This window comes from Indicator indicator, chromosome 13 (assembly GCF_027791375.1).
Source record: "Indicator indicator isolate 239-I01 chromosome 13, UM_Iind_1.1, whole genome shotgun sequence".
Lineage (NCBI taxonomy): Eukaryota > Metazoa > Chordata > Aves > Piciformes > Indicatoridae > Indicator > Indicator indicator.
In genome coordinates, this window is record NC_072022.1 from 7,048,539 (window position 1) to 7,060,846 (window position 12,308).

Sequence of the window (12,308 nt, forward strand, 5' to 3'; positions counted from 1 at the left end):
TAAACAACAAGCAAGGGGGATGGCACTGCAGGAGGAAAATTCACACCTGAAACCTATGCCAAACTTACATTTCAAAGCCTTTGAAGTCTCTGTCTGCCAGTGGTGTTCCTTGTCACAAAACATACACTGCCAAAACCAAATTGCAGCCTCCACGTAAGAGCACTTTGTACCTTAATGCTGCCAACCCATTTTTTAGAACATTTAGATAGAGCACTAAAAGTCTTAAGCACAACCACTGCGTGAAGAAGTGGTTTTGTGAGAAGTGAAATGGAAATGGCACATTAAATATTAATGCATCTGCCTGCATAGTTAAAGAAATATTGTTCTCTGGAACCTCAGATAACTCTGTTTTGCACTGACACACACAGGTACTCTCACAGAACCTTCCAGCTGCAACCTTAGTTTTGTTTTTTTTTTTTTTTCCTTTCTATAAAACAGATATTTAAGGATTTCAAAACAACCATTGGGACAGCAGACAACAATTGAGCACCATCAGAAAGGCAAACCAGGTTTTACTAAACAGTAACAACAGACCTACACAACTACAGGCATAAAACATTTCCCTAAAGTGATAATTGAAAGCATGTGCAGGCTTACATATGTTGGAGCGTCCAAGGAATCTGTGTTCACGAGCACTGGAGGAGGATTTGCCTTTAACAAAAGAATAAAAAAAAAATAATTATACAGCATAAAGAGAAAGCAATACTAATGAGGACTATACAACACTTCATTTGTGGTCTCTCAAAGTTCTGTTAAGAGATAGTGTCAGCTTGAAGATCTGAAAAGTTCATCTTCTGAAATATTTGGTTCAACCCTGAACAAATTGCTTCCATGCCACAAAACCACACTCTTCCAAAATTCTGAGCTCCTATTTTATGAGTTCTGTACACTTATTCTCTTTTTCAAAAAGAGAAACTGAGTCATGCTGCCATTTGACACAATCACAGTGACCCTAGTACTTATGATATGGCATTCAGAAGCCATATTTTAAACCAAATGGTGGATTTGATTCCTCTTTCTTCCTATTAGGAACACTTCCCCCCCCACCCCTTCAAATCTGCAAAATAGAAACAGAGAAATACAAAATTATGTAAGAAAGTATCTACCAAACTGAATTCTGAAAGCAAATCCACAGCAGACCACACAGCAGCATGTCAGAAAATCGTTAGGGATTCACAAGCCATAAGCTGTCAGACCTTATTGCTACAGAAATATGAAATAGTTTAGCATCCCTGCTAGCCAGGAACTGGTAAAATAAGCTTCACTTTCACTCTCTGGTTTTACTGAGAGTTTTTCCTGAAAAAAAACAAATGTGGTTTCAACTGAAACAAAATCCCCACAGGCTGATGGTGTTTGTCTAAAAAAAAACAAAGTAAGGCTGCAGATGTATTCCAGAATCCCAGTGCTTCTGATGTTTTAAGTTCAATGGGACTTACAGGTGCACAAAACAAAGTTAATCTCCTTATTGCTTTAATGAAGCTGAGATTTTTTTCATATGTTTAAAAAAACTCATTATCTTAAAAAATAATATATTCTTTAGCTTTTTTTTTTTTAAACCCACTCTTCTATGTGTGGAAATAAATTTAGATTTAATAGGCTGCAATAGAAGCTAGTAGTAAACTCATTAATTGAGTTTCATTGCCATGACAACAACATAATTCTGGAGAATTCATGGCTTTTAAAAACTCCCCAAAACTATGATTTAAGTGATGACTCAGAAGTTTCTTATGAAAGACTGAGATGATTAATCTACCATCAGTGGGCAGGAGTCATAATTTAATAAGTGCTAAAATCAGGTGGTATCTATGCAAGTTAATAGGGTAAACTATTGAGGGGGGAAAAAAAAAGAAACAAAAAGGATGACACTGTCAAGATTCCATCAAACACCTTTCTCACTCAGTTTCCCATTTTTCCCTGTAGAAGCATGGACACAATTTATGCAGTAGAGAAAACAAGGACTAGGTACTAGTATCATGATAAAAACCTCTGTCAGAGCAATGTTATGCCTCACAACCGTTTTGTGCCATTAAGTTAAATCTAATTTCTCCTCCTTACTCAAGTCTGAGCTCTGTTAAAAGAAGATTAAATTATAAATAAGACCCTGCACTAAAAATATCAATCAATTCAATTATGCATCACCATCCCTGTAAAAGCTGTATGATTAATATGATTTTAAGAAAAATAAAACAATAGATTGTATCCAAAAAAACCTGTCTGAGTAAGAGGCATTAGGAGTCTAATGCCCACTGGATCTGCAAGAGATCAGAAGTCAGACATTTATATTTACATACCAACTAAGAAAATATTTTTAATTTATAGTGGGACTCTGGAATGGGCTGCCTAGGGAGGTTGTGGATGATTCCTCCCTGGGGGTGGTCAAGGCCAGGTGGAATGAGTCCTTAAGCAGCTGAGTCTAGTTGAGAGGTATCCCTGCCCGTGGTGGCGAGGTTGGAGAAGATGATCTCTAAGGTCCCTTCCAACTTAAGACATTCTATGGTTCTATGAAAACAAGGGCTCTGTAGTATCCAAAAGCAGTGCCAGGGCAAGCTGCTTACCCCTGAATTTTTTTCTTGAGACTGAAAAATATTCTTTTACTGTTTTTTGGTTTTGTTTTTGTTTTTTTTTAAAAGAAGCTGAAGAAAACCAGCTAAAACCAAACTCATATTTGTAGGTGAGTTTCCTGTGTGAACAGGATGGTTGAGCCACAAAGTGATTGCTCTTAACACTCCTCCTGCGTTTGATTTGTCCATCAAGAAGCAATAATTTACCATCATTTCCAAGCAGGAAAGAGGAAAGCTTTGTGACAGGCATTCAATCGGTAGGCCTGGGCATTGCAAAGATTCAAGGCAACATGTAACTCAAAACATCCAATGTTTCTGGAAGGAAGGCCTGGTTTTGCAAGAGTTCTCCAAATTACTTAGTACTTTCAAGCTTCTGTGTCAGGACTTGTTAAATTATTTAAAAGCCACTTGACAACTTTGTTTACAGGCAGACTGAGGGCTTGCCTGAGGGCTTAAGTGATTAACAGAACAGAGAGGTGTATCTACTGCACAAAAAACACATTTGCCAAATCCAAAGTTGATTCTGATTTTCTATGGTATTTTCTAATTGCTTAGACTCACAAATTATGCAGAATTATCTAGTTAATTCCTACAGATATTCAAAAGACAAAGGCACAGACTACTCTATTCTTACTCTTCTGCCTGTAGTCCAGCATCAATGGACAGGAATACTGTTAAAGAAAATATAAATAAAATAATGATTCTTTATGCATTTTAAATTAAGTTTAGTTTACAGCCAATTCCTTAGAAGCAAATGATACTGGAGACTCAGTTATCTTTTTCCATCAAGGCTGACAGAACAGAAATCCACTGAGGGAAGTAGTCTGTCTGCCTCAAATCCTGATGTGGGCAGAATGCCTCTGTAAGAAGGAAATTCTCTGAAACTAATTAAATCTCTGGTCATCTTCCTGAGAGAAGTTCAGGGGATAGATTTGTGTAAACACATATCTAGCAGAAACTACACTATGAAGCAGCCAGCTGTAAAAACTTCCTATAATTATTGGAATATGTAAAATTTAACAATGTAGTAGAGATATTCTAAGATCACCACTTGTTGAATGTTTAATTGCATAGCTTGAAAGCAGGCCTTCAAAAAACCCAACCTGACATGTATACTAAAAAAAAAAAAAAAACACTCCAGCAATATCCTGAATAGCTTAATTCCATTTTGAAGTTAATAAATATCTGCCACTAAACAATTCAAAAAAGTTCCCCATCTTTTCATGAGGCATGGCTGGTCATTACCCAAAAATTGAAGTGTGTGTGTGTATATATATATGTATGCACAACACATATATATATGTAAAAATATAACTGCTACCTAACCTAAATTATCCCATAGCCTGTCAGGCTGTGGTCACATATTGTAACTGACATGCAAAAACTTAGTAACTCGTGTGCATTTGTCTTGGCAGGGTGAGGGTTGACTTTGTGACATACAGGCTGAAGGTCTGGAAGGGAGGTACATTAAGGAAAAAGAAACACCACAAACCAAAAGTACCACCCCTTTTGTATTCTACATGTCCCCAGGACACCAATACCAACAAATAGTTGGACAACATGAGAAATGGCATGCAAATGGAATCAATGATAGACAAATATTAAGTATTTGCAAATGAGAGAACAGTTTTCCTTAAATAAATAAACCAAGAATACTTACTAAGAGTGAAATTGCTCTAAAATTATTGAATTTGCAAAATATTCTATTGCTTATTTCCATCCTTTAGTTTTTTTTCTTTAGTTATTTCACAGCTTACTTTCATGTGAAAATTTCAATATGTTAAAGGTATTAAAATGCTGTTATAAAACAAAATGCAACTCTAGCATATTACAGCTGTTTCACAGTTGATCTTATATCTGTGCTGACAGCATCAAAAGGTAAACTTAAAGCAACAAAATAAACTGAATAAATAAAAGTTGAACAAATTTAGCAAAGCAAAACAAAAATTAATAAAAACCTGTGGTACAGTAGATGGGATGACAGTGGTCTCAGCAGGGACTGGTGGGACAGGGATCACAGGGACAATGGGAGAAGAGGAAGGAACAGCTTCTGTGGGCTAAAAATCACCAACAAAACGTCACAAATAATGAAAACTACAAAAGTATTTAAAAACAAACAGGATTACAATTTATCAGCTCAAAAAAAACCCAAAAATCAATCTGACATAGTATATGGAGACTATAGCTACGACTGAAGATAACCAACAATCTTCAACCATGCTGTACATGCAGTGCATCTGCAGTAAGGTGCTAAGGTCAAAGTAAGTCCAAGCAGTCAGGCACATCTAGATCACTTATTCACACCAAGTTACTCACCTTGCAGTACAAAGTAATGAGACTTTGGGGTCCAACAGAAAAACCTGTTTGTGCCAATGGCCACTCAGGCTTTTTGTGGGCTCGTTTCACAACAGCAGCCCTTCACCTATATACTACAGTGCGCAGCAAAAGCAGGGAAACAGTGGCTGAAGTTGATAGCACTGAACAAAGTTAATATTCCTCTTTATTAAAGAGGAAAAAACAGAACTACATTAAGGTTGCAGAACTAGGAAAAGTTCAAAAGAAAACCTTTGTCAATGGAGCACAAAAAACTTAAACAGATCCAATCTACCTCTCAAAGACCTCCCCACACATTTCTCATACACCTTCAGACTGGTACAATTTTGGTCTTAGGAATTTTCATTAAAATAACCACAAGAGCTACTGACGCTTAAGTTGTAAAAGAACAAGATTACAAACAGCATTTTGTGCAAAAACATTGACTCAGTTTTGAGATGTTAACATTCTGGCTGTCAACAAACTGTCAGCAACACAAGCTATTGGCAACTATCATCACAAATACAAACTGAACAGCAGATCAAAGCTCTTGCAACTCAGTTGTTCCAAGACATCCTTGCAATCTTTAAATATATTAAGGCAGAATGACAAAACAAAATCCTAAATCCTGAAAATGAACCAAAAAACCCAGAACATAACAATACTAAACATATTTTTAAGGTTTGAGATATTTTAAGCCACAAAGCAACACAGGCCAATAGCATACAGCAAGTTAAACAGTAAAAGCAAATATTAAATAAATCTGGGAGAGCCCAAGAAAAACAACCCTACTAAACCTAGATGTGCTATTTCTACAGGCTTTTTAAGCTCAATCTACTCAAAATGAACAGCTGGTGAAAAATGTTGCAGTTGTTGAAAGATGTAAGAACAAGATATATCTGATATCCTGAGAAATTTTAACTGTTGTCATTTCAGCATCCTTACATCTAAGGACCACAGCACAATCTCTCAAGTGTTCAAAAAGGAGGGTGGAGAAGAGTCTAAAGCAGTCTGGAGAAATGATAACATTTATTTTGAGGAAGTTGCAGGAAATGCTCAGTACAACAAACCATTTTACTGGCAACCTTTAGAGGACAGATCAAGTTAAATAGCTAGAGCAATCACTCAGCCCTCCACATGGTAAAAATAAGCCACTCCTTCAAGCCTGCCTTGTAAAGTAAGCAGCTTGCCATGTATGTACATGGTAAAAATCTTGTTAACCAAAACTTCAGATATACACGTATTACATATGCAAGTACAACACAACATTAAGGATGAAAGCAGGTCAGAAAAAAAAACTCTTTTACAGTTACAACTCCTGCAATAAGAGAAGGTCAAAGCCAAACTTAGGATGCTGAGCATACATTTCCCTGCTCTTGGTAAAATAACTGAGTTGCAGTTGATTTCTGTGTGGGCCAAACCATCTGTACCCCTCTCTGCACCAAATGGCAGCTATATTTTTCTGCATCCTTCCATTTTTCAGTTTCTAACTCCCATGTCTCTCTGGGCTTCTCATTCCCAAATGATTCAAGAACCCTTCCAATTTTTATCAAAACACCATACACATCCTGAAGCAGATCAGCTACACCAGCAAATTCCATAATGCTGCTCTTTGTAAGGTTACTGAAAGATATATTTTGGAGAACAAAAATCAAGCTAACCAGACTTTCCTCACTTTCCATGAATTCCTGTGCAAAATCCACGCTGTATACAGTGCAGCAATCTTAATGGAAAAATTCTGAGCAGAAGTAGGCCTTTGCCAGTCCAATTTCACTTACCAACTACTTGGATTTCTAGCAATAAAAACAGAAAAGAAAATTAAGCAACAAAGTCTCTGAAAACAGCAGTGATAAAACTGAAGAAAGAAAGAAGGCAGGGTGACGTCCTTCCTAGAGTTTGCATCCAAAATGCACATCTATAAACAGGCAGTGCAATACATACCTTTTCTAAAGAGTAATTAGAACAGGAGCCATCAGATACCCAACCACTAGCAGCAGCCTTTACTTTGGCTGTACTTTTTGTAGGACTCTTTTTTACGCTGTCGCGTAGGTTGATAAATTTTCCTCTGTGTTTGGAAGACACTGGCAGGGTGGAAGAACTGAAAGATGAATGAAGGTTCAGCGCCCGCTGCTGATGCCGGAAAAGCTGCTTTGGCTGCATGTGAAGATCCTGACATATTTCCATTCTTGGGCTCCTTGTGAAATCAGAGAGCCTGAGCATTCCCATTTCACCATCGTTTGTAGCACCATGGTATTTGCAGTCCTGACACTGAGTTGTCATGAAACTAGCAACAAAAATAGTCCTTTTTGCAAAAACAACAAAAAGAAACCAATAAAGTGCTTTTGAGAAAGTCAAAAATAGGGTTGTTTTCTAGAGTATGGGAGAGGAAAAAATATTAAATGCTGGTTTAGCTAGTGCTGCATGTTGTGTGCTCTATTTAAAGAGCACCATTGAACCACCACACAACAGTCGATTTGCTGGGCAAAAATAATCAATGCAATGCACAAATTACTGAATAGATGGCAAAAGTCAGCTGACTATTAAAAAGAAGCTATGAAAGGTTAGTTATTCTCTTTCTCCCATAAGCTCCTACAATCCCTAAACTTGGTCACATTTGACCAACTCAAAGCTTCTCCACTATTTACATCTAGAAAACTTTTTTAATATACCAATTCCTCTACTTCTCTCTCACTTTACAGGGGCTGAAAATGTTTTAAAGAAGCTTACGATGTAAAGTTACAAATTGTGGATGAGCAAATACATGGTGCAAGTTTTCAACATGCAAATTCCAGAGGAAAACAAATTTGTTCAGATTATAACACTAACAAAATTACTAGCAGAAAGTAATTTTTAAGAGTTGCATTTCCATGAAATACAGCAGCACTGAGACTGCAAATTTAAGGTGTTAATGTTTAAACTAAAATATAAAAAATATAAGACATTTAAATGAAGCAGAGTTTCTTATTATTTTATTCATTCAGCTTTTAAAGCTAAAGGTGTCTGTTCTCTATATTACATTTTTACCCAAATTTTCAAAACACAAGAAGTTTCTGAACAGCTCCTACCTCCAGTCCCCAAAAACAGCAGACAGCAACGAGCTAGTTTGACTTAAATCATTCACCAGAAAATTTTAAAGTGTTCTAAGAAGAAGTTAAACATCAAAAAGCTTTTCCAGAGTTTGCATGAAAATGGACAGCTAAATAAAGACCCCTCTTTTCCTATCCTTACACAAGGAAGGAGCAGGTTCAACTCAGTGGCCATGCAATCTTCTCCACAGTGAGCACACAACCAGCATTTGCACAGCTGTGGGCCAGCCACAGCACACACCACCTTCCTCTTGCCTCAGAAGCCTGCTCGAGGAATATGCTGTAAATCTGAATACCTGGTGGTGCTGGGTATGGTAAGAATAAAGAACACCAGTCCATAGGAAACAAAGCTTGATTAGATCAGCTGTATGGCATTTAGATGAATGGAGAGATTGCATTGGTTCATAGCATGAAATCATGGTTATTCCCCCTCTCATTGTATGCTTCCCTATAGCAAATCTTGGTATTTAAATAATGACTTAGCATAACTTTTATATACAGAATAAAAGACTAAAAGTACAAAATTTTCCAGTTATTTATGACATGGATATTAAGCAACAAATAGGAACTGACAGTTGCTCCTCTAATCACCAAGAGCTGCCATGTCTCATCTTCTGTGAGACATAGATATAATCAAGAGCTGCATCACACATCATTAATGCAATATTCATACGTGCAGAGACAGAAAGGTTTCTGTCCACTGACAGGAAGCTGGAAATGTGTTGGTCATACGAACATTCACACAGCTGCACTCTCATGTGATAGGTAGGTATGGGTTTTTGCCTTTGAAAATTCAGAAAGCTGAAGGACTGTCACACTACTACAGATGAGCACAAGCACCCAGGTTCTTCTGTTTCAGACAGCCCAAGAATCTCTAAATTTGTTATGGAAGGGCAAAGGCAGACACGGAAGATAAGTATGTTGTGACTGTGCAGACAGCTAGAAAGTTCAAGCTGTGCCCATGAACTTTTTCTTTGACAAGCATCCACAGATGCACTAATACTGAGTAGCTCTGAGGTACATAGCCTGCAGGGATTATTTGAACAGGGCTGTGTCTTGTGTCAAAGCCCCTGTATCAATATCCCCTTTGGCAACACTCTGCCCAATGCCAGCCTTTGTAGACCATAAACAACCTTTGTTTTCCAAAGATGTTATCAAGATTGCTTGAGGTTTAGCAGGCTTGAATTCATACCACCCATTTTATTGGCGTATCAATATTCTTTTATTTTTCTACCCAGCATGACATTCTCTAAGTACTAAAATGCAGAAAACAAGAGGCAAGGGAGTTTGGATATAAGGTTTTTCTTCCATACATAATAAACCCCTAAATAGGGGACATTCTACATTCAAAAGGAGCATCTTTTCTTGGGGCTGTGAACTAAGACCAAGTATCCTCTCGATTAAAAGCAGCTTTGAAGCATGCTCAGTGGGAAAGTGAGGGCAAGAGAGGAGATATTGGATATCATATTCTTGGAAACTCAGTTGTCTGGTTTCCTACATTCTACTCTGGACAAGAAAGGGAAGGACGTAAGGCAAAAGATGTGGCAGAAGAATTCACATCTCTCCAGACTGCCTTCAGACATGTTGACTTGAGTGACAGAAGAATGAGGATGATGTAGAAGACAAACAGTAATAGCACAAGTTTTTTTCTGGAAGTCCTCATGCCTTTGGACCCTGAGATGATCACAGTATATCCATAATTAAAAGAAAACAGAAACTTGAAGGCACTGGTAGTTCCAGGAACAACAGTCCAAACAGTAAAACGTGGCTAAGGAACAGGAGGTGCAGGCAAAAACTTGTGGACAACTTCTCCATGGGACAGCAATGTGCCCTTGTGGCCAAAAGACCAATGGGATCCTGGGGTGCATTAAGAGGAGTGTATCCAGCAGATTGAGAGAAGTTCTTCTCCCCCTCTATTCTGCCCTGGTGAGGCCCCACCTGGAATATTGCATCCAGTTCTGGGCTCCCCAGTTCAAGAGGGACAAGGATCTGCTGGAGAAAGTCCAACAGAGGGCTACGAGGATGATGAAGGGACTGGAGCATTGCCTTATGAGGAAAGGCTGAGAGTCCTGGGGCTGTTTAGTCTGGAGAGAAGACTACTAAGAAGGGATCTAATAAATGTCTATAAATATCTGATGGCTGGGTGTCAAGAAGGAAGGTTCAGGCTCTGCTCACTTGCCCTTGTGATATGACAAGGGGCAATGGATGCAAACTACAGCACAGGAGGTTCCACCTCAACATGAGGAAAAACTTCTTTACTGTAATGGTCACAGAGCACTGGAACAGGCTGTCCAGACGAGGTTGTGGAGTCTCCTTCTCTGGAGACTTCCAAGACCCATCTGGATGTGTTACTGTGCAACCTGCACTAGATTCTATGGTCCTGCTCTGGCAGGGGGTTTGGACCCAAAGACCTCCAGAGATCCCTTCCAATCCCTAACATCCTGTGATCCTGTGAAAATACCAAATTCATCAAATTCATCCAGGGCTGCACAGCATGGCAGGAAAACCTCCAGTAAAAAAACCTCAGACCACACTAAAATTTAGTGTTACATGAGTATGGAAAGTTGGTCCAAAACACGTGGGAAGAAGAGCTAAAGAACATACCATCGAAGTGTAATAAAACTTACTTTGAACAATCATGGTATAAACAAAACTAAAATCAGAAAAGAGAAAAAAAAAGGCACCAGAAAAATGAGAAGAATTATATTAAAAGAGTTGAATCAGATAATTGAGAGTCATGGGGATCATTCTGCAAAGTTACATTCACATGTGTAAGGTAAGGCAGAACCTGCCTTGCAGTCACACTGGTAGGAGGGAAAAGGCGACTCTGGCAAAGCAGTGGGACGTATGCATAATTCAAAGCAAGAAAAGGCAGTTATGTAACTAAAGCTGCACAGGTTTGGCAGATCATCTTTGACTGCAGAAAGCCTGAACCTGCAAGTGTGCTCTACAGACTGTATTAATTACCAGGATGAACTGCTCTGCTCCAATATCAAGCATTAAGTGATTTTTCATAATTAGGGGGGGTTCAAGATCAGGTTTGTGCTTTCATATTACATATCAGCTCTGAACAATTTCTAATATGAAGCTCAATCATCAATATTTCATTCTTTTAAATTACTAAATCTAGTGGACAGTGTATACTTCCTTGCAGCAATCTGTTGAAGTGTCTGTAATATTTTACAAGTAGTATTTGTTCAAGAATCATTTTTCTTTGCACATTCTATAACATCCACTCAATAGCTGGATAACAACAATAGCTGTGGAAAATACTACTAATATTTGACCAGCAATATCTGCTGCAAAGGTCTTTTTTAAAGCTTGGATAACCAAATTTCATCACTCCAAAAATCAGTTCTAACAGCTGGGAAAATCCTGCAAAACTAACACTGTACTTCACACTTTCCATTGCCTTCAAGCAGATACCACAAAATCAGCAACTTCTGTTAACCTGACTTGACTGATTAAAACAAGCAGGTATTAATTGCCCTTTCTTGAAAGCAGGAAAGAAAATATTTTCCCAAGTGAACACAACTTTAAAAGTGGTAAGAAGAAACAACTTTGATTCAATACCCAGTGAAATGGCGTTTTCTTTCCAGAGATGTATCATTTAGGTCTGGCAGGGGGGTTTTATCCCTTTCCTCTGAACAACATCTTAAAATGCCACGGGACATTTCCCTAGTGAAGTCTACTATTTTAAGAACTCAACATCCATCTTACTCAAAATCACAGAAGTCAATACTCATCCAAACATACCTTCAGGGATTTCTAGGCTGCCTGGTGGGGTCCAAGAGTAGTAAGAATAAAGCACAACTGCTACCCATCCTCACTCAACCGTGTTAGCTGTACACTCCCCAGAGCATTGCAATCTGAGCACAGAGCACTAACACTGAGGCACCATCTCTGCCATATTCCTTCTTAAGTCAGTGCTGGGCAGGTCCTTAGTACTACAAGGCCAGTGACTTCAGTTGTTAAGCAATATATTTAAGACTTGTATTTTTCCTGAGAGTATTTCTCCAGGACTTAAAGCAAAATGTAGCACCGAGATCATTTGGAAATAAACCATCTGTTTCCCTACTGTCAAAACAAAAGTTCATAAAAATCAAATATAAAATTACCAAGTTTCACAAGAGCTTAAAAAGTGTAAAGCACAGGCAGTCATGTGAGTACTGACTTGAAACTTCAAAGTTCCTATAATACAGTCAGACATGTCAGCACGCTGCACCTATGTGATGCTGAGAACTGCAGACACCAGACCCCATGCTATCCAGGCACGAGTACTGCCACTGCTGATAAGCTAGTCTAGAGAGTAAAACATGTCAAATACAGCAAAACCATCAAAAAAGAA

General features: G+C 38.3%; 1 protein-coding gene across 17 annotated transcripts in view; it reads right to left on the reverse strand.

The window, feature by feature from the left end:
* DLG1 (discs large MAGUK scaffold protein 1) overlaps positions 1-12,308 on the reverse strand; it is a 156,029-nt gene that overhangs the window by 56,081 nt on the left and 87,640 nt on the right. For 7 of the 17 annotated variants that reach the window (XM_054385847.1, XM_054385848.1, XM_054385846.1 and 4 more), the window contains 2 exons: positions 4,520-4,618; positions 598-651 (listed from right to left, as the gene is read on the reverse strand). The exons of 4 other annotated variants lie outside the window; for them this stretch is intronic. In XM_054385847.1, coding sequence (XP_054241822.1) covers positions 598-651; positions 4,520-4,618 — 153 coding nt within the window. The remainder of the gene's footprint in view (positions 1-597; positions 652-4,519; positions 4,619-12,308) is intronic. 6 more of the 17 variants (XM_054385853.1, XM_054385854.1, XM_054385850.1 and 3 more) reach the window with 1 other exon arrangement.